The 23,710-nt window shown below is 40.2% G+C and overlaps 1 protein-coding gene across 12 annotated transcripts in view; it reads right to left on the bottom strand.

Moving 5' to 3' along the window:
• Positions 1–2,030: 2,030 nt before the first annotated feature.
• RIC8B (RIC8 guanine nucleotide exchange factor B) overlaps positions 2,031–23,710 on the bottom strand; it is a 102,932-nt gene continuing 81,252 nt past the window's right edge. The window contains exons 9-12 of one of the 12 annotated variants that reach the window (XR_440809.4): positions 17,716–17,835; positions 10,151–10,289; positions 9,323–9,499; positions 2,031–3,443 (exon numbers count right to left, since the gene is read on the bottom strand). Coding sequence is in view for 6 of the 12 variants with exons in the window: in XM_003989206.5 (XP_003989255.1) it covers positions 3,332–3,443; positions 17,716–17,835 (232 nt within the window). In the remaining 6 variants the exon portion in view is untranslated. Of the gene's footprint in view, positions 3,444–9,322; positions 9,500–9,710; positions 10,290–14,433; positions 14,518–15,830; positions 17,836–23,710 lie in introns of those variants that run through there. The other 11 variants (XR_006601067.1, XR_006601064.1, XM_045062267.1 and 8 more) reach the window with 11 other exon arrangements.

Genomic DNA, 23,710 nt, shown 5'->3' with positions numbered 1-23,710 from the left:
AATATTTATTGACGTAGGAAAATGCTCACAATATGTTAAAGAAAGCAGGGCACACATCTGCAAATACAGTATGATCCCAATCTTGTAATGAAATGAATTATATACGCATAGAAAAAATACAGGACAGACATACACTAAAACATTAACAGGTGATTATCTCGGTGGTGGGATTTGGGTGGATTAACTTTAATTTTCTGCATTTTCCAAACTTTAACCAATGAACCTCTATATTGCCTTTACAATGGTGGGGTAGGGTGGGGAGAAGCCCATACAAGGGACACCTGACACCTAGTACTGGGAGGCGGACAGTCTGATGTGATAAAGGGATACTCAGTACTTGCACTGCCTCAGGCAGTGTCTCCATTTATAAAGGAGGGAGAAGAACCCCTGTCTGTCCACCTCCCAGGACCACTGGGTGAGTGAAAGGGCCCTACGCGCCGATGGGTTGCTACTCCAAAGCAATGGCTCGAGTGCCTTACTTCAGGACACACACTTCCTTACCATGTCGAAAGTCAGGAGGGCTGTGGGCACTCAGACCATAGAGTGCGGGTGGCCAGCGTGTTCTCACCATCCCCACTGCGGGCCACCGTGGCGAGCATCTGTCTGGGGAAAGCTGGCAGCCCACGTCTCTAACCCAAAAGATTCCAGGCCCTTGTTTGAAATCCAGTCCTGAGCAAGTTTCCCGCTCACAGTTCAACTCCAGGTCCCCTCCCTGCTTAGAAAGTTCCTTAAACTGTTCTGCTGAAATGGTTATTGCTTAAAGTGGCCTGAGAATGCCCTCTGTCCAGCATTCCAGAGCCCTAGGAGGCAGAGCGAGGACCTGGGTGGTCAGGGTGGGGAGGCGCAGGAGGTGCCGGGAGTCGGGCCCGCCAGACTCGGACTCCTATTTCTGTGACACTGGGAAACTGAGGCCTTCCAGAGATGGTCTCCCACATGAGATGCGATGAGGTTACATGTGAGAAGAGACACAAAAAACCCAGCCCATAGTAAGCACTCTGCAGATGTTCGTTCTCTTTCCGTGAGCAAAATGAGGTCCCTCGTTTCCCCCTGCAAACACTCTCTTCAAAAACAGAGCTTAGTGCCTGGCGTGGGGAACCTCAGAGAGAACCCAAACTCCTTGAAAGCACAGGAGCACAGCTACTTACACAGGACCATTCGGACCCTCTGCATAAGCTGGCAAGATGCTAGTTCAGGAGACATGTCTTCAGGCCAAAGCTATTTGATTGTAGAAATTATAAAAATACTCTAAAAATGCATTTGTAGAATGAAGTAACAAAAGTACTTTTTTCTAAACCTTTCCCACATAATCTTAACTTAGGAATTACCGAGTTTCATTTCATTTGCTGTTAAAACGTGGGTTACCCACCACTTCTCTAACCATCAGGATGAAAATCGTGAAGGGGGTTGTATTCTTCCTAGCCTTTTATTCTGGAGTATTCTGGATTTACTCAGTTTTTAAAAATAAACTCTGGGTCATCTCTATGCGAACTTGTCTATGGGCTGTACTGTTTGTACAGATCTTTCTGGGTCAACCAGACTGTCCTTTGGGAAACAGACTGTCCCAGACTGGTGATGCCTGGAGTGGTGTTCCTCCTTCTCTTCGCCTTCCTGTCCAGTTTTCTGTTGACCTTCGGTGGCTTTCGGTAGACCTGTCTTCCATCTGTCGGCCTCCTTTGCCACTTTTTATGGGCTTGAAAGCCAGAGAACTAAACCTGTTATAAATGTATGCAGATTTTAGTAAATAAAGATTCTTGAGGATCTCTCCTATGAGTAAATTGCAAGAAACTCTAGTGACCTCTTTTGGTAGCTCAAAGGCCTTTTAAAATTCCATCCTTGAACTGTTGTTTTGCCAGAGAAGAGACTTCTGGCTAAATGACATCTTTCACTAATACTCCGTGTACTTTACCTATCCTTAAAAAGGCTCTTGTGGTAGGTGAGATAATGGATGTGAAAGCACTTCAGAGAAGCACAAATTCTGGGATATTGTTTACCCCAGGTCATCTATAAAGAAACACACAGAGATGGCTACATTGAATCAACCCCAATGTTTTATTTAATTTAAAGTTTTAAAAGGCAGTGGTTAAGCACATCATCTATGTGTATATATGTATGTATGTGTGTGTTATCTACATACATACACATATAAAAGGAAACCGACCCCTTTAGGCTTTAGCCACTGACTGACTAGGCCCGCTGTCTACTGCAGGATCCATTTTCTACTTCCTCCTATGACCAATTCTAGAAGTAAAAATAAACAGCTTTAATCAGTTTAACGGTAACTACTTGTGTTTCTTTCTCTTTTTTTAAATAAATAAAGTTACCATTAAACTGATCACCTAGGGTAGAAAGGCTGAACACACACACAGGCACACACACAGTCCCCAATTTAAAACCTGTGACATATGAATGACCTGTATGTACAGATGGGTGCCGCTGACTCCCTCTACCCCCGGCAGAGGCCACACAAGAACCCCCAGGACTCGGGGAGTCCCCATCCCCTCTGCTGGATCGGAGGATGTGTGTTCCTGGCACCCTGGGTCAGAGCTCAGAATGCACGCTCCCATGCAGTGATACAGACGGGGCAGGGGCGGGGGGGTTCAGTTCTATGGGTCTAGTGTTAAGGTACATAAGGGAATAAATAGGCATTTGTAGCTGCCTCAGAACTAAACCATCATTTATAACCCTTTATGGGGAGAAATGTATTCTGAAGTTCTAGATAAGCGACATACAAACTTTCAGAATGTAATCAGTTTGCAAGTCTGGGGCTGTGTGTGTGCGTGTTTGTGTGTGCACTTCCACATCTTTATACAAAATTGAAATGAAGAGTGGGGCTAGGTTTATGGAGCAGCTGCTTGGCTTCCACGTGGTCAGTCCTGATCTAAGAAGTCGCTTGCCTCAGCCCTTGTTTATTAGCAGCTCGTTCTGCTTCTCACGTGCCGCTGTCTGCTGGAGATTCAGGAGGGCAGCTTTCACCGGTGAGAGGAAGGACGCGACTCTATCTTCTAAGAACCCTGGCAAACAGAACGGCCAGATTCAACCAGGGCTGCTTTGCAGAACGAAGTCCTTTCAGTTCCATCCTGATGAAATGGAATTACTCTTTCTCTGTGTCTTTAGCCCCTGCAACTCCATCTAACTGCAGCTCTGTACGAATGCCTCGGTATCGCAAAAACACAGGATCACCTCTTAAATATGCTGGATTCTCAATGAGTAAACCAGTTAATGTGTTTCTAGCCAAAGCAAGGGCATAAATGTTTTAGAGAAAAGACTCCCCTGGAGCTACAGAGAAAAGATGCTGATAAAAGCAATATTGAGAGTTGGGCAGGTGACGCTTTTAGTCTGTGTCAGAGCTGGTCTCTTCGATGACAGAGTACTGGTTGAGTGCTTCCTCCAAAGGCGTTATTGTCCCATCAGGTTTTAGTCCCATTGGTTTAAGCAACTCCTCTCTGGAAAAAGAGATAAAAGAGAGAAAAAAAAAGTATTCACCAGCATCACACACACACCCCTCCCCCCGCCCAAATCCACATCCTTTTAAAAAGAAAAGTCTTTAAAAACCAAAGTATTTTTCCTCAAGCTCTCTGTGTGTTTGTAACAGGAAAGATGAAAGGGGCATGGAAAGAAAAAGAGGGAGATCAAAGACTTCATTCACACAGGCCAAACCTACTAAGCCAATTAAAAGTATGAAAAGTCAAGGTCTAAATGGGCTCAGGACAAGGAGCAGGTCTCTTCTGTTTTTAATAATTAACTTTTTTTTTTTTTTCCTTTTGTGGATTCGTTGTTTTAGTGAAGTTGAAGCTGCCAAAATTTCACGGGTCCCAGTGGGCCAGGCATACGATCAAGTGGCTGACTTGATATGTATGGATTTCATTCAGTGGAATAAATCGGTCAGATTTGATTCTGCCTCTCCAATCTACAGCAATACATAAGTACTTCTCAATCCAATCCAAGTCAGCTGGCCTTCCCCACCCTTCTCCCTTCTCCCTCCCTCTTATTTTCTTCTCTCTCTTTCCTCCTCCTCCTCCTTTTTTTTTTTTTTTTAAACACCATTGCTTTTGTTTGTGGCAGTTTAATTATGGGATTGACAGCCATTTTAATCTCTTCAAAGCTCCCCAACTGCCTCTTTTCAGCTAATCCAATTATATCTACTCCACGAGTTACAGCCTCATCTAAAGATGATTAATTATTGATTAAGTCAATCAAAAAGCATTAGGAAAGATTTATTTAATCTCTTCATAGGCTCTTATTTATTACATGGAGATTATGGCAAATGTACCTGTTGAGTTGCTAACTCTAGCCCTCCTCCTGCCCCCAAAATGTCAGACTTTACAAGTAGCCTTGAAGAGGCACATGAGCTGCTTCAAATTTCTCAAGGAAATGGGCATCACCCCCTGAAAACATATATATAACCAAGAACCCACATGGCAGCAGCTTAATGTTGGTGGGATCTGGAGTAAAGGGAAACAGTAAAACCTGCCTTCCCTCTGCCTCCTTGCTGTTGGCCCTTAGGCCGGCACAGAGAAGGGTTCCCGCCTGGGGAGGGTCAGCCACACAGCAGTGTGAAGTGTTGGAGGTGCAGTGACACTCCCGGAGAGGGGGGAGAACAGCCCAGTGGTCCCTGGATAAGCCAACAGGAGCCTGAGCAAGCAGCTCTGGCTAGTATCACAGACTACTTCTGAGAGTCTGAAAATCCACTTGAGTAATGGGGATGGCTGCCTGGCTATGTTGAGGCTCCTGAGTTAAAAGGGAGGAAATGCAGTTCCTGGTTCAAGAAATGGGGTCAGAATCATAGAACTTAAAGTTGAAGGGGCCTCAGAGATCATTTAGTCCAACACCCTTGTTTGCTAAATGAGACTGAGTGACTTACCCAAGGTCACACACCTAGGGCCAAGTTGGACCTGGGACCTAGGGCTCCTGTGCTCTTTGCAGGGCATCACATCTGGATTAACTGCTCTAACTGCATTACAGGAGCACACTGAGTTCAGCTGCTCAATGTCCGTTCAATACCTACAGGCCAGGAGCTAGGTCATACACCAGGCAGGGAAAGGAAGACTGGGCACAACTGTCCTTGAGGAGTGGGTGAAACATGTATGAAAAATAACTTAGAATGTAATGGGGTAAATGCTGTCAGAGGATCACGAACAAAGAACTGGCAGCTCCTGAGATGAAGCATAGACCATACTGCCCGGGAAAGGGAGGGACAGCAGTACAAATCAGGTACAGGTATCCAATGCTGGGCAAAGAAGTCACAGGGCCTTAGAGGCAAAGGAGACGGTGTACAGGGCTCGGTAGGGTCCCGTCTACTGGTGTGTTTTGTGTACTTTTTTGGATTGTGTCAATTTCTTCTCTATGTGCTCTCATGAAGCTGCAGAAGGGCCCAGTGTTTGGAAAGTGGTGAGGTTTGATGAAGAGGTGGCCGGAGGTAAGGCTGCAAGGGCAGTCTGGGGTCTAGTGGTTAAGCGTCTTCAATGCCAAGAGGCTCAGGTTTGTCTGTAAGGGATGTCACCTCTGTTTTATAGGGCAGTGTCTCTGGCAGCAGTGTGAAAGGCACACCGGACCAGGGGGAACCTGGTGGCAGAGAGACCAGTCATTAGGATGTCACTGTACAGTGTATGTGACAGGACACAGGACACTGGACTCGGGCTGTGACCCACTGGAAGGGCTGAAGGCTGGTGAAGAAAGACTAGGAAGTGGAGTATCCCTGTGGCTTCCAGCTCAGATGACCGAGAGGATGGGGATACAATCCACTGGAGCAAGAACACCACAGATGAAGTAGATTTTGGTGGGGAGATGCTAACCTCTTCTAGGACCTGAAGAGCTTGAGGCCCTTGCGTGACAACCAGGTAGAAATGTTTACTGGAAAGCTAGAAAAACAACCTGTTCCCATGAAAACTTCTCTCTGGCACTAATATACACCACACACATATCTATATTTTTACAACATAGCTCCCTAGTTCTAAGTGATTGTGCTAAAGGATTTTGTGATATTGGACACTACTAATGACGTAAAAGGACAAGGGGACAGCCTGCTGGGAATAAAACACTGAGAGATAGAGTTCAAAGGTCTAAAGGGGCTTGTGGAAGAGGGTACAGTAAGGGGTAGGGAGTGAAGGGCTGGGGTAGGCGGAAGCAGGACCCTGGATGGGCCTAGAGGAATTCTGGGGAGATCGCAATGGGACGCTGGGTGGATACACCCCCGCCCCCAAACCACTACCAACACGACTCCACTTCTGTGACAGCAGGATGATGCTGGGCTAGCTACCAGCTTGTCCAAACCTAGGAGGAATATTTTCATCTGTTTCATCCCTACTCCAATTTTACGATGGAAGTAATTAAGAACAATCCAAACGTCTCATGGCCAAATTATAGGAACTTGTCTGTGGGATAAAGGGCCTCATATTTTAATTCTCACTTATGAACTATTCTTCTCAAGCATTTATTTTTTGGGTCCTTTGTATCACCCCTCCAATAACATGAAAACTCCTCTGAGGGTTCCGTTTGATGCTTGGACTTCTAGACACCTCTGTAGGAGAGGTGTCTGTGATTAACTGGCCACACAGTCATGCATTTGTGCAAATGAATTAAGGCAGCAATGTGATATAGTGTGAAAAAACAAAAACATCTGGGGTCTGGAAGTCTGTTTGAAGGCCTGGCTCTTCCACTTACCAGTTGTGTGATCTTGGGTAAGTCTGAGTCTCAGTTTCCCCATCTGTGAAATGGGGATAATGATAATACTAGTTCTACCTCCTTGCCAGCAATGATGTAAGACGTAACCGTAACAGAACTAGTAGGGGTAGCAATAAAAAGGGTGTAGATCAAAGAGTTCTGTGAGCTGCAAAGATGTCCTACATATTAGTTGTTATGATTGTGGTAGAGTGAAAGGTACATACAGGTTTTGACGGTGGACAGACCTAGGTTCTAATCCTGAGTCCACCAGTCACTAGCAATAAGACCTTGAACTCTCTTCAATTTCCTTATCTGTAGAACTGGGATAGAAATACCCACCTCACTGAGTTGCTCTGAAGGCAAAAGGTCACTATATGTGTAAACTGTAGTGTAATAGCTTGGAATGTGGTTGGAACCGCAAGTTGATTTTCCTGTCTTTCTGTGCTTATTGGAGACTTCCCCAAGCTTGTTAGGGGGCTCTGGGAATAAGTGGGGGCTGAATATGCAGAAGCAAATAAAAGACATGGTCCCTGTCCTCAAGAAGCTTTTAGTCAGTTCAGAAGATAAAACACACACACATTAAACAATATTAAAAGAATTACAGAACAGCAGATCAACAAGCTTGAGATGATTAACAGGCAGAGCCCTGCTTTCCCTAGCTTGACAGTTCATCAATTCCCCCCCTATTGTAACTGAAATGTGTTTAAAGGAAATTTCTTGTCCTACCTGGGAGTGAAAGGAGAGAGGATCTCTCACAGATATGGGACTTTTTTTTCTGCTGGACTCCAGGCTTACTTATCAAACTCCCATCTCAACGTTTCTGATCTTCTTCTCTGTCCTACAACTAACAGCCCACAAATACCCAAATGAAATCTTTGATATAGAGACTCACTCCTAAAAGGTCTGATGAATGATCTGGTTATATACTAGACTGTTTCATTTTGTAAGATGTTATATCTAGATCAGCAAGATGTGGATGGAGAATGGGAAGCATTAATGAATGCCACAGAAATGTTGTTCCACCATCAACCGGGCTATGTATGTGTGGGAAGGACACAGAAGGAGATGGGGCCTGATCACAGGCTCCTCGCAGGAGATGGACTCAGGGCCAGACTGTGATGGCAGCGATGGACATAGATTGATGGGGATAAAGCCATCCTAGGAGCAGAAGAATTAGTCAAGCAAAGGCACAGAAGCAAGAGTTAGTTGTGTGCAGAGATTGGCAAGCAGGCTGGTTTGGCTGAGGTAAAGGAAAAAGAAAGCTCAAAACAGATATGGGATACAAAGGAGGATCTGAATGGAGACTGGAATCCTAGGCTGACAAGTCTAGATGATGGTACAAAGGTATTTTTGTCTTCGATTTCAAGGGCCCTACATCTAAGAATATTAAAAAAAAATAATCCTCGTTACAAAGTTTGAAAGCTATGAAACGGTATTGCCCTGACATTTAAAAGGAAAATGTTCTATGCTCTAATTATTCAATTTTCATATCCCTATGTGTCTAGCACAGTGCCTTGCCAACAGCAGGTCCTCAGTAAGTGTTTATGCACTAAATTTAGTTGTAATTGATATTATCTTGCACTTTCACAGAAAGAAAAGGTATAGTGTCTTATGGGACTCCTAATAAAAGAACCATGATCAAGAGAAAAGCTAGATCTCTGCACAGAAGACTCATTTTCATCATCATTTACAGAGTTAGGAAAGGCATTAGAATTCTACAGGAAATTCTGCAAAATGCTTTCCAGGGATTTCTTGTTTTCTGCTAGACGGTGAGCAACTTGAGGGCAGGGTCCATGTCTTATCTAGCTGCGATTTGTAGTATCTAGTATAGGCTGGGGGCACACAGTAAGTGCTCAGTAAATGCTTATTAAAAGGATATAATGCATGGGTCATGTCATAAATGAAGAACAGTAGAGAACCATTTATTAAGAATCCTTCTCATTATTTTAACTAGTTTTATTATTTTCTTGCATCAATGTCACTAGACATTCTGACCGTGCAAAAGTCAGGCCCCCTTTGTATCATACAGCCTGGAAACTGAACTACTGATTGGTGTAGACGCAGCTTCTTATATATGGGGCAGCGAGAGGTCTAGATTCTAGTCTCAGATATTCCTCTAACTTGCTGGGTGTCCTTGGGCAAGTCATTTCCTTCTCTGGGCTTGAGTCTCCCCATCTATAAAATGAAGGGGTTGGACAAGATGATCCCCAAGATTCTATTCTAAGAGTCTCAATATTAGGCTACTAAATAATCTTGATCTATTTAAAAAGCTGCAAGGTTTTTAAGACACTAAAACTCAATGCTGTTAAACCTTTGTTTCTAATCAAGATATTCTAAGCCTAAGAGTCAAACACGGCATCCAACCTATAATTGACCTACATCAAGAACAGAAATCCTTCCTGCGAAACCACTGGCAGATGATTAGAATGATTACAAAAGTAAATCACAGCAATGGCAAATGTTAACAAGGGAGGATCTAAATTCAGTCATGGCCCTCAATAAACAGGCCATGAAGAGTTACTGGCACTAAAAATGAAGGTCACATCTAAAAGGAATGGCTAGGTGTCAGATATATGTACATTATGGTTAAACGGAGATACTGTATATTGAAATGTGCATCAGGATTAAGATATTCACATAGCAACAACTCCTTCATACTTACCTTCAATGCTATACACAGGCCTTAACATAAGTTAAGACTGCCCTCGTTATCATCAAAAAGTACAGTGATGTCTACTGGATAAAGAGCCCATTCTAGGCACTGTGACAGTATCATGGCGGGCTTCTCATCTGATCAGGCATCTGGCCAGGGAAGAGATAAGCCTCCAAGAATGTTCAACTGGAACGAAACATCATTTAGAAATTTGATCTTACTAAACGATAAGGAACCATAATCTATAAGGGCTTGGCCAGGCACAAGGACATAGATAAAGCAGGTCCAAGAAAGGAAACCCTACTTTGCCCCAGCCTAACCCTTGGAACTGCTAATGGAAACCAAAAAATACTTTCTTAAAGATTTAGGGGTGGGAGATTATGGGATTTATACCATATTTTAAAATTTCTGGTCTGTTTTTTTTTTTTTCCCCCAGATATATTTTAACATTTTCCTGAGCCACCATTTCCCTGTAAGGATGGTCCTCTGGGATACCTGGGTTTCTGTAACTTCTCAGAACCTTAGACAAGGTTCTACTTTTTAGGGCTTCTGGTTCCTATGTAAGACTTTCCCCCAGAAATGACAGTGCAAAATTGGGGCTCAGACACTAACACCCAATCGCACATTATAGAATAGGCCAGATGTATATGTGTATAAAACACCTTACTTGACCTGGAAGCAAGAGAATACTCTTGCCCACAGCACATGTTTTTGTGCAATACAAACAAAGCATTCAATTCAAGTGTACTTGTTGAAAAACAGGACATAATTAAGCAGTTGGTAAAATGCATTCTTGTTTCCCACTTGCAGATCTCCCAAGAGTCCCTTCGAATTTACCTATACGAGTTTCAGCTTCCCGCTTGCCACTTAGCTTGATAACGACTCAAAAATCATTCCCTTGTTTTCAAGGGCTCTTCTTTCTTGTCTGCTCTGTGTACTACAGGGCAGTATTGACACATGGAATTAATGACAGGGTCTGTAATGAAACAACAGTCATGCAAACACCAGTCTGCTCTTTTGATAAAACAGCATGTTAGAGACCTATTCACCTCCCTCTAATTGAGTACTGCATAATAGTTCCGATCCTTTTATGTCATATATTTTGTTCTATGATTAGAAAAGAAGAAAAGGGGGAAACCTGTGAGGCACTGCTTCCTTCAATCGCCCTCTGATTAATTCCCTGTTTCTAATGAGGGTGGCTGCTATTTAGGCAGGTTCTGTTACATACTCGTTTTGTTGACTTCTGTACAATGTATAACAAAACCCAAGACGGGATAATTGGGAACCATTTCTTTGGCACAGGGATTCCTGCTCTTAATGTAAGGTTTGCTTGGAAAAAAAGAACCCTGACTTTTTAAATTAGCCATTTCATATTTAATTCCTTTTCACATTTGAAAGGGTGAGAAACTGGTAAATACATAAAACATTTTTAATGAACACAGAGCTTTTCAAGAGATGCCTGCTAGTGTGGAGCCTGTGCTAGCTGGGAGAAAGCAGCTCTGTGATCTGTGCTCTAATCCCAAGTCTGAGAGTGCATCTTATTTCAAGATTTCAGCATCACTGCAATGGTCCATACTCCACCAAAGTTCAACGGACTGCCTAGTAACTTGTTGATATGCTTACAAGTGTTTATAACCCCTTTTTCTCATAGGAATAATATTATAACCTTGGCCATTGCTTAACATGTTCAGTTACATACTGGGAAAAAGTGTCCTTTGGGCTTGGACCCTGATCCTTCATCTTTCATGGTCTTTCATCTAATGACTTCCTAGTCCTGACTGGGTACACTGATTTTTCACTAAGCCGCTACCCCAGGGTTTTTGGAGGGGTATGGTGGCTTTTCCACAGCAAATTCAAAGTCTTCAGGCTGTATCTTTTAAAACAATTCTGGGATCGTCCCTGAGACCTCACCATTGTGCTTTGGGACTGGGTACAATTAGGAAGGTGAATATGTAGCATAAAAAATATCATTTCCATGACAAATGGACACAGCATATCATCTATTTTGGATTTCTTTCTGTTTGTAAAGGTAATTGGGAGTTGCCTAAACAGTCCCATTGGGAAGCCTTTCAAAAGTTAGATTTTCTTAATGTGGTTGCATTAAATATAAGAATTTGTTAGAATACCTATAATCATTCTCTTTTTAAAATAAAAAACTTCTATTAACAAAGAGTCATAGCAGTTTCACTGGTTTCCTTCTTATAAAGTTGTGTGTGTGTGTGTGTGTGTGTGTGTGTGTGTGTGTGTTTGATATAAACTATTTACTTTAGCACCTCACTTGATCTTCGAGAAGATCTCAACTACAGAATGAAAGAGCAGGAATGTGGGTCTTCCAAATCTTAATTCTCAGGTAAATATGCTTACAATCTTTGCACTTTGCATTTTTTTAAAATTTAGGACATCTTATTTAAAATCAGATGGACACATTTTTGAGAGCTGTTGGTCATTTTTCAAAATGACATAAGATCTGGAGTGTTAAGACTGAGAATCGAGTCCTGGCTATGTCATCAACCAGATGCCTGATCTTGGGTCAGTCTCCTAATCACTGGTTCTGTTTGTTCTTCAGTCAAACACTACTTGCCCTAATAATTCACAGGGATGCTTTAATGATCAGTGGAGATAATATAAATGGAAACACTCTTTAAACTTTAAAGCACTATATAAATATTAGTCTTTTACTACTCTCATTTCTGTTAGAAAATCACATGCAAAGCTTCTAAAAATTTGTTACCTACCTCACATTAAACAGCATGGTTAAAAAAATATGGAGAAAGAGGTTAGGGACAGTGCTAAAGAATCAAATTCAGTTTTATCCTTAAGTGAAGGCATTCTTATTTCTTGGTAATTTCTCCACAGGGGTTTTCTATCCTGTTGTCCAAATTAGTAAAATAAATAAGAGGTCAGCGTGCCAACTGACACTGTTGAATATAGCAGCAGAAATTGAAATTCTTACATGCTGTCCCCAATCAGAAAGACTTAAAAGTTGAAGGAGGGTAGCTAACAGCACAAACAGCCAGGGGACATTCTTATTTGAGGTTTCTCTATTAGAAGCCATTTCAGCTAGTGCTTAAACTAAGAGCTCAAAGTAGTCATTCCTTCTACAGAGCTTAAAGGACAGTGACTACCAACAAGCAATACAAAGGGAGCATGACATCCTACTCGAGGTGTCTAGCCAGTGAAGGCCCTCTATAACCTAAAGATACACAACACTAACTTCCTCAAATTAATCCTCCCTTGCCACTTTAAGGGCATATTAACTGGATCCAAGTTCCCTTAATTGAACTTCCAGGCAACCTTACAGTGTATTTTAATGATATCAGAATAGTGTTGCCATATGTAAATATAACATAAGCCATATATGGAATCTTAAAATATTCTAGTAACCACACTGAAAAAGATAAGTAAAACTGACTTTGACTTTAATATATTTTGTTAACCCAGTATATAAAAAATATTTCAACATAAAATCCATATTAAACAATTTAGATATTTTACATTTCTCTTTTTATACTGAGTTTTTGAAAGTCTGAGTATTTAACCCTTATAGGACATCCCAATTCAGATTAACCACACTTCAAGCTCTCAGTAGTATATGGCTGGTGGTTACCGTATTGGACAGCACAGATCTAAAAGATTTTCCAATATAAACAATTACAATCTTTACACTTTTGAACCTACAGTAGATCTCAAAACACTTTAAAAACTGCAACATGTTTCTGAACCATACCTGAAAAGCAAGTCCTTGACTAACTTATCATAAAGGTGGATGTGATCACAGGTTTTTTTTTTTTTTATGTGAGTAACTTATTCATAAGGAATAAAGTTATGTATTGCTTTTCAGTCATTGATTGCTTGTCCCAGCTTTAGTAAGTCTAAACAGAATCCCATATTTGGAACCTGCATTAATTAAGAAAGCCATGTCCCAAATACTACACAATGGCTGTAAAAAATATATATATGATATGGAATAGATAAGAAATGGGAAAATTATTTAAATGTAAATTTTAGATTTGGATAAAATATATAAGCAAAAAAGCAATCAATGTACATTGTTAAATGTTGTTAAATGTGACCGGGTAAGGGTGGGGTAGAAGACTAATCAGTGCCTGATTCCAATTAAGGAACTAAAGGGGATTAGAAAATCAAAACAAAACTGAAACTTGAAATATTATTTCCTTTGGTTCGTTTACGCTTAAGCCAATCAATCCTCTCTCCCTTCTTCTGGAGGAGGCGTCATTATTACACACGAGCTGTGTGCTGTAGCTAAGGTGGACGCAATTGTATTAGCCACACTGGACTTGCGTATACACACACAGTCCCCATTCTAATCCCCCACTTAAGTTGTGGGGGCTTTTTTTCCAATTCAAAGAAGGAAAGAGCAGGTGGAGAGGAAGGCAAATTTCATTCCCTTTTTCAGCTCTGCTCTCACATTATAGAAAGCTTCATTTGACATTTTTAATCTCCTGCCTCAGGCCTTAATGCTTATGTTTGTTTGCTACATATTACAATGATTATTTTAGAGAAATTATGTACCCCAAGATTCAAATTAGTCATTATATCTGGCCAAGAAATGGAACTGACAAAGGTAAAGTTTAAAGTCTTAAACCACATAGGGTATTTTATAGAGCCAAAAGCTGCCCAACAGATTTGGGGATCAGCTGTGTTCATTATTTCCTCATCACACACTAGGGAAACCACAGGGTACAAGGCACTGTACTAGCTAGACATGATGGGATTTACAGGGTTCAGATTATTTTCAAACTCTTAAGACCTCCAGGTCTACTGCCAATCCCCTTACCTACATCTGTCACAAATACAATCCACACACACACACACACACACACACACACACACACACACAAAATCACTAGGAATATTACTAAGTCAGCTGGTATTCAATGGGAAGAAAATGTTGGAACACGAATCTCTCCAGTGTCCTTGGAAATGTAGCTGTGATAAAGCTGCCAAGGTGGTGAGCTCCTTGTGGCAGTCACTATGTCCAGCATGGAGGCAAAATGGAAATGTGACTTTAATTTTTGAATCGGTGGTTTTACAGTTTTGGTAGTAGATGACATCTACACCCTACACCAGGCTCAGTAACAGTACTTGGCATGACCAACCTTAATCATCACTTTGGTAAGTGCTTTGGCACGGGCCACTGTTGCTAACCACCATCCTGGTGCGGGTCCTTCACATCTGCTCTCCTATGGACGGAAAAAAGGAAGTGTCTAGTGTCCATTCCTTGGCCACGTCACCTCCAACCCTATCCTTTACTCACATGCCTTTTACTTCAGGCCCAGGAGAAAATGATTCATTTTGGAGAAGGAAAGTTAATTAGACAAAGCTACAGTACACTCTTAGCACAATGAAGACTTGGTGGGATGCAGAACATCCTCAGAGTGACGGTTGAGGGAACTGACCAGCAGCGCAATGCTGAAGAGGATGATTAGGAAGTGTTCGGGCAAACACCAACTCTAACAGACAGACACAGTAGCACAGTGGACAGAGCAAAGGTCTTGAGTTCTGGAAAACGAAGTTCCTAATCTCACTTTGTTATGAAGCTACAAAGAGAAGGTATGTGAAAGTGTTTTGCAAACTGTTAAAGGAAATGTATCATCCTGTCATTAGCTTAGATATATTCAGGGGTAATTTCTTTGAGCCTCACTTCCTCCCCAGTTATAAATCTGATAATAGATTTCTGATAATTAAATAATGATAAAACACCCTGAGTCTTTTGGAAGAAAGATGTAGTATGTGAATACCAAAGGTTTATCTTATTGACAAGAGTAAATGTCCCTCTACCTGGAATGAATGGTCATTTCTCCACTTATCTATTAAATAAATACCTTTTAAACCTCAAGAATCAGCAAAAATGCTATATCTTCCCTGTGAAACAGTCCCTGATTCATCCAAACAGAATGAACTGCTCCTTTTCCTGGGTATTTACAGTTCAATATAGACCTTATTTTATCATTATTTCCATCTACCTTGTATTTTAGAATATCATAGCCATTTCCTTCACTAGAATGTGCGTTTTCCAGAGTCTGTCATGTTCTCTGAATCTCCCTCATCTTCCTAGCACAGTGCCTTGCACAGAGTAGCTGCTTAATAAATGTTCCCTGAATTGTACTGAACTTAGTCTACTTTGGCTTTATGCTATCTCTTCTACCTCAAAAAAACCAAAACCCCAAAATCAACAGTGAAAAGAGAGCAGAAACTTAAGACAAACATGTAAGATGCATAAAGAATGGCTTCATTCTTTGCATTCCTGCTTTGGAATGCCCACTGCTGATCTCCATACAATTTTCTCACTGATCATTAGTAAGAGCAAATGTTAGGAAGCACACACACAAAGGCAGACAATGTAAAAAACCCACCACACGTCATGCAAAAAGTCTGTGGTTTAGAACTGTTTTTAAAGTTGCCTTTAACTTCAATTTTAATGGCAGAATCGGTACCATCAAAACCAACACAAGACATATTTGCTTTGCTTTATACATGCAAAAAGGAGTATCACCTTCAGATTGAGTTGGGTATCTGCTGGGTGATTCTGGGTGAGTATGCATCTTCTTTGAGGCATAGTTTAAATCAAGTGGAAGAAGCTTGGCAATTTCAGACTTGACATAGCTTCAGGCTATTTATTTGTTGGCAGCTTCTAGAAATGTGGATTCCCCTGGGATTAAAAGGAGAAGGACCTAGCACCGTTTTCTGTCCCTTGCATAGGGATGCCTTATGGAATGGTCTTATCTCTTTCAGTAAGTCAAATACCTGGAATATACTGGAGTATTTTAAGCAGTCCTTTCCCCATCTCCCACTTTCCTAGCTTGGAGTTTACTCATCTAGGGTATATAGGCCAGTTGAACAGCATCTGTGTTATATTTTAAGAATTCATATTCAGCAAAATTTATGAAATTTGTTTATTGCTCTAACACACGGATATGCTCCACATAGGTCCTTATTAACATTTTCCTCTCCAGCTTCTACTAGATGGACTCTGTTAGTTCTCATCCTAACTTCTGTACTTAAACCACAGTTTCATTAGCTACGTTCGATCCTTTTGGAAGTAGCCAAGCACAAATCTTATGTTTCTGATTTCATTCACACCTTGTTATTCTGTTTCCTATAGGTTTGCCTATAAGTGTCTTCTCTTTGCTTATAATTCTTTCAGTAAAGGAACATGTCAATTCTATATAAAGGTATGGAGAATGTCATTTGCAAACAAAGGTCACTTGAAGATTGTGTGCATAGTTAGTTAGCTGTAGATTCTACCCTCTTTAGGAAAGGATGAAAACTTAAAAGGACTATCTGGAAGTCACTAAGTTCTAGTCCTATTAGCTTTGCAGATGATGAAGCTATTTTTATATAGCTTCTACCACATCACCAGCATCATTTGCAAAAAGCTCAGACTCTGCAGTGTCTACCCATACTTGTCACACTCCCTAAGTCTGAAGTCCGTCAGCCTCCTGCTATGCTTTTAGCCTCTACTTGTTTCTCTGTTACACCTTTTCCTATAGTGGCTGGCTTTCTGGCTTTCCCATTCCAGTTGCTACTTCTCCTGACTGAGGGATACTAGCCTTTACATAGTTGCTGTGAAAACGAAAACGATCAGAAGAAATACACCTTTAAGTGGTAGCTGCCACCAACACACAGAAGCACTCATTCAAGATGGCTTAAAGGAGACAGTGACTCAATGTATGACTAGAAAATAGAGCAATTCAGGCAAGTGTGAAAGGAATTAATATTTTCTAATAACTCCTCCAAGATGACTCGTTGCTGATTAGTACATATTTGACTTAATTATTTTCAAAACTGGCTATTTTTGGAAGGGAAGGTGGTATGAAGCAAGAAGGGAAGGGGAGATTGTCTTTAGAACCCCTAATACAAGCACTTGCTTTCAGAAAACCCTTAATTTGAGCTATTCCTTTTCACTTTTTCCTGTTGGGTGCATGGCAGTTTAGAATTCTTGGTTTCAGGAGCAACCCAAAAAGACAGAAATTGCCAGCTTGCACATCAAAAATGGAAAAAAAAAAAAAAAAAAAGCATAATGATTTGGAACAAGAACCAAAACAGACTAAAACAAAAATACAAGAAGCAGCAAAATCATTGAACCTAACTCACAGCATCTTTTTGAAGACAGGGAGGTTAGTTGGTTAAATACCACAGTGATCTAGTAGTTCCTACCCTAGCTTTGAGAGTTTAAATGTTTAGAATGCACATCCAGAAGCGGCACACGTAGAAAAACCATGGTAGCCGAGAGAGGTCTGAACTACTGCTGCCCGGGCCACCCTGTTCCAATTCACATGGATTTCCAGAGTTGCTGTTCCATGGTAACTCTCAGTAAGAGAGACAAAGAAATAGAACATTTTTAGAAACCAAGCAGAAAATGGATGGGAATACAATACCTGGAGAGTTTATCAAGCATGTTGACAAGTTTCATGGCTTCATATTCTTTTTGTTCTTCTGTCATTTCATCTATGGGGTTTGGCATTGGTTCCTCTAAATGACCAGTGATAAGATTAATGCTACAAAAAGAAAAAGAAGTTATGCTGTATGTTTTAAAATTATGCTCTTTCTATACTCTCTGGTCCAAGTTGTAAGTTATAATAAGAAAGAGTATAATAGCCAAAAATGGGCAATAATAGCAATTTTATAGTATGGAACTGCTATAGGAATTTAAAAAAAATTACTTTTTCTACTAATTTGCTTTGGGAAATGGGTGAGAGTTTTACTCTTTTAAAAAAACAATAGCTAACTTGCCAACTTTGTTTTTTTTAACGCCTGGCTGCTTTTTAAAAATATGAAATTTGATTGGTGCCGTTAGGATAAATATCCTTGGATGCATAGTTTATTAATTTAAAGAAAAAATGATTTTTGAGTAGGAGAATCCATTTTGTGATACAGCATAAAACAAATGTATGTCAAAAAAACTGGAAAAATGATGACAGAGAGGCTGAAATCTGAAAATGAAAGCATGCCGATTTATAATCTCAGGAAATTAGTCCATTAGTGAGACCACAGAAGGCAATGAGTGTTTAAATAATAAAAGATAAAGCAGAAGAACAATTGAAATTAGACTTGATCTGACCTGGATTAAAAAAAGAAATCTAGCCTACCAAGAGACAGGTATACCATCTGGCTTTCTGGAAATAATTTAATAAAGTACTTAAAATGAGTATGTTCCATAAAGTTTGTACAAAGTTGTAATACCACACAAGCTATCCTCTTAACTGAAAGCCACACTATTTTTTTTTTTTTTGAGATGAAAGAAAATTCTTTCAATGGCTGCTAAATATCTATAACCTAAACATGTTTCTGGAAAAGCAGACAAGAGGTTATGGCATTTTGTTTGAGCCAAGTATATAGACAGTTTGCAGGGATATTTCATTTGATCATTAAAAACATAGCAAACTGTTAATTGTTTTCTAGGGTCTATAAACACAAACACTTTCAGTGGCCAGGCCTTCAGGATAAGCAAATGAGTGAACTGGTCAAGTATAAATAATGTGGAGTGTTGAGGACTGGGGTAAACTTGAGAACAGTGCCTGTCTAAAGGTGGCAGGAGGTAGAATCCTATGGGCCAAAACAAAGACTGTGATCAACCGGGTCCTCTGGGGGCTAGCTTGCAAGCTGTGCTTTAGACTTTGACTTGGGCAGTTTAACTTTCTTTACCAATCAGGGATTTCTCATTTGGAGAAATTCATTACTATTCATTACTACTACTATTCATTACTAAAAGATCTCCTTCTCTTTTTCTACATTCCTTGGAGGCTACATGATATTCAGATTCTTGTGGAAGGACTCAGTGCTCAGCATTCTCAACAAACATATCTAAAACCTCTGTTTTGTCATTCTTGCATAAGACCGAAGGCTGTAGCCATGATTAAAAAACTTTTTTTCATTCAAAGCGGTGGACGGACCACCAACCTCCCCCTGCCTTTTTTTAAACAAATGAAATCTACACAGAAAGCCCACATATAAAACAGACAAAGTGGAACCTCTCTGGCAGAAGAGGGGATGGGTGACCAAGCAAAGTGGAGGCCTAAAGCCCCTTCTGTTGGTCTGTACTTACTTGCTTCCTCTTAAGGTAGCCCCTGAGGCACTTTTAGGAACTCTAAGGAAACAGTCTGAAAACTCACAGGCTTGTCAGTGATTCTTAGCTTTGGCTGCACATTAGAATCACTTGGTAAACTTTAAAGAAAAGGCTTAGGCCTCACCTGAGACCAAGTAAATCTATATATTTTATTTTCCTGGTGGTTCTGATACACAATGAGGTTAAAGAACCACAGGGCTAGAGCGCCTACTTCAGACACTCATTGTGTGCTACTATTCCCTCCCCCCCCCTTTTTTTTATTCCCCCAGGTGCTATAACAGGAGAGAAAAAGGCCTCTAGTTAGTGGCCATTAACAAAAACATTGAATGTGGTCAACATAGTTCCCAAAAGTCAAGAACAAGGGGAGCCCAGACAAGGCTTCTAAGAACTATAGCATTTTAAAGATGAATCCAGATGCATACTAAAAATGTAATTCTACCATCCATCAATTATTTCCCTGGGCATATAGCAACAGCACATGTTTTCACAGTTCCTTTTCTGCCACCTGCTAAATTAGAAAAACAACTAGTCTTATAAATAAATTAGTAAAGGTACTTATTAGAGGTGTATACCACTTCCCAAGCAGACAAAGGAAATCAGGCCTTAGAAAAGAGTACAAGGAAAGGTAGATGTACTAACTATGTAGAATATGTTCGATTTGTCTCTTGAAAGAAGGCTCTTTGTCTCTTGAAAGAAGGTGATTTAAGAAATGACATCCACAGACTGTTTTGGAATATAATGACATTAGGACAAGCCATCACGTGCCTCAGGGGAAAATGTGTCAAGAGGATACACTGGTAAGCTCTGTGGTATCCACACTATAAGGCCAGAACATGAATTCCTGAATCAGGGTACATTTGATTCTTTTCTTGGTTCTTTTAAGGTTAGTACAAGTGATGTCTGCTTTTAATAAGCTGACCTCAAGCCCTTTGCTGCTAAAATGATTTAATAGCTTGCTCTGAAATTAGCTACTAACGTCACAAAATCTTTGCTCATTGAGTATAAAAGCAGTAGCCAGAGATTCACTTACAGAGTAAGGATTTATCATCTTTTACTCATGTAATACCCCACCCCCAATATGTAGAAGAATGTACCCGGTGCCACAGCAAACACATGTTGGGGCACTGAACTGTGCCACTGTTTTACGGGAAAAATGCCAATGTGCTGGGGACACTGCCGCCCCTCCTGCTCCCCACATCAAACCAGCCTCCTGTGGTTTCCTTACCAAGAGAGGAAAACAGTCACCATAACAACAATGATGTGAGATTTCATAAAATGGATTATTTTCAGTTGAACAATCACTACAACCTCAAATAGTATAGTCTAAGACTTAACTTTCTAGGTTTTAGGATCTTAACACTGAAATTCTGAGGGTAGTTTTCTCTTGTTCTAAGACTGAATCTTAAGATGCTTTAAGTACACTAATTGTGGTAGATATTGTATTGGGTAATTTTATGGTACGATGTTGTGCCACCTTGCCTTCGTTCCCCTTCCCCATCTTCCCAGCCCTCCAATTCTATGATTGTATATGTCTTTCAGTTAGGTGACAAGAATTATTTAAATACCTATGTAAAGCATCATCGAGCATTTTGTATTATATAAGGCTACTATCTATGAACTGACTGCAATTATGGGCCTGGAGATGAAGGGATTAAGACATAAAAAGGTATGAGCAAATGAATATATACATAAAAGCTGAAATATATTTCAAAACTTTTGCTTTTCAAGTTGTTGCTACATTTGGTCAACATCAACAGTACTAGGTCACTTTACAAAAAAGAGCCATTAAAATTTCCATGAGCTATATGAAAATTAACTTCAATCTCCTAAGAAGTGTAGATTAAATTTCACTCAAAGCATTTTGGTTAAAGAAGGGGCTATAAAGGCAAATTCCTACAGGGGCTAGGCAGGTAAGGTAAATGACAAGGATATATTGTTAAACCAGAGGAGCTCATGCCTGGTATGGTGGGCACCACAGACCCTCCACGCCATCAGCCAGTTGCCACGTGAAAATGCAGGCTTAATGTTATTAGAACTTATTAAAAAAAAGTTCAAAATCCAAATTTCCATCTGAACTATCTGAATTCTAAATGTCGGCAAAATCTTATGTAAAACAGAAAATGAAAACACAAAACTAAACCAATGAATGCAACATCAGGTAAGCCAAGCAGAACTTACTTGTGGGCTGAATCTAGTCTATGAGTGGACAATTTGCAACCTCCAGGAAAGGGATCAGGGTTAATAGGAAAAGGCTTTTGTGAGCTCAGAGCAGGAAAGAAGAGGTTAAGTGCAAATAAGGCTAGAAATATCTTTCCAGGAAAAACTCCCCAGAGTATGTGCCCCCGCAAAACAATAAAGAGTCTTCTGTATAGTCTCAATATATGGTGACAATTACAATGGGACTTAAAGCAACAAAACAAAATCTTGACAAAGAAAAAAAGTCTCTTGTCTCATTCTGAAGAAATTACACAGCTGCTGCCACAGCTACTGCTGAGAGAAATATAGTCAAGAAGGAAACACCCCTGAGTTGCTTAGTACAATGATTTTAAGCTTCTGGGTGTGAGTATGAACTAGTGTAGGGTATTAAGAGTATAAGGAGTTACCCTAGAGTTCTGCCCACTTTGGTCACCCCCTTCTTTTGCCCTCCATCTAGCAGCCCTTTAAAGATACCTCTTTGGACCCCTAGGCTCCTATATACCCATCTTGAAGGCCACTGGTCTAAAATGAGCCAAATGTCATCAGGTACACATCTTTCAATTGATGTCTGGAATGATGTACAAACCACATTAGTCACTTATACCACCTGTATGGTCAAGGGGCCTCCATGCTCTGAGGCATAAAAGAAACAGGTAGGTATATAAGTTAGAATTTGGAAATTTTTCTCTTTGATTCAGGACCAAAGTTTATCTGAAAACTTTTAACAAACATGGCTAGACTTACAACACAGTGTGTGTGGCATGTAACTTGATTCTTTGACTATATTTCTGCTAATTGCAGAAAGCCATTTCCAGTCCATTAAATACACTTATTTTGACACAAAAAAGATTGTTGTGAAATTAACTGTCTCCTATAGCCTAAATGTAAGCTCCACACAATTATTGGTTTCAGATTCCACTAAAGGATTACAGGTTACCTTGGTGCATCAATCAGAATCCACTTACATTTTTGACAACGGGACTAGGGCCAAGTGGATAAAGGGTAATTTCTCTGCTTCTGCCCAAACTAGCAACTGTTGTGAATAAATGCATCATAAGAAAAGCATACTGTGATCTTGGTGAAGGGTAATCAGATGGTAGCAGGGAAAGCAATCCTTTCAGGTGCTGACTTCATAAGCCTGACTAGATTGGTAAAAAGTTTTCATGATTTTTTGGGAAAAAGTTCTTTCAGTTCTGTAGATCACTCCCCAGAGCACAAGGAGTTGTCTTGCTTGCAAAGTATTTTGTTCACCACCACTTCCACAAGGACCATTTGAATAAATATTTTAAATTAACTAACAAACATCCCACTACAGTGTTTTATCGGAAAGAGGGAAGATGTAAGAAAAAAACAGATGCAAATCTATCTGAAGGGGAAAGATGTAATGCTTGCTAGAAATATATACTTGTAATGACCAATGTTTAAGAAACAGAACAAGATTTCACAATGGTGACTATTCTGACCACACTAACACACCATTCCTATGAACCCTACAGGCCAGGTCCAAAGGCTGAAGAAGATTCTAACAAAGTATGCAGGCCTAAGTATGGACTCTTCCAAGCCAAAACAGTAACAATACCAAACATCATGTTCTTTGATTTAAACAAAAGGTGCTCTCCTGAAATCTAACATCACTTTCACAATCTAACACATTTCTATTTCCCATGCTATTAGAAGAGACCCAGTGTTCTTGTATTTCCTCCAATTTCTTGTTATAGTAGTGTTCTGGTGCTTGTGAGATATGTGATCATTACTATAATAGAGTCATTCACCAAACAAAATCAACAATACACATTGATATGACATCACTCATCCATGAGTATTCCAAGAGTTTCTATCTTAGTTGACTTGTCTGCATAACTTGGGACACAATGAATGCCTAATGTAATTTCTACCTTTGTTTAAAAATATGAGACTTAAGTGGTATATTTAATGTCTCAAATGAAGAGAGAGAAAAAAACTGATATGGAAGTATAGTTTATGGAATGGAAAAATCAAGAGCTAGCTAGCAAGACTAATTTAGAATGATGACTTCTATGATTAGGAAAAGATTAAAGTATAATTCCTCTATCTAAGCTTCAGTTACTTGATAGAGATGCCCAATTTATAGC

Source organism: Felis catus, chromosome B4 (assembly GCF_018350175.1).
Source record: "Felis catus isolate Fca126 chromosome B4, F.catus_Fca126_mat1.0, whole genome shotgun sequence".
In the NCBI taxonomy this organism is placed as follows: domain Eukaryota; kingdom Metazoa; phylum Chordata; class Mammalia; order Carnivora; family Felidae; genus Felis; species Felis catus.
This window is presented reverse-complemented; position numbering and strand designations above follow the sequence as displayed.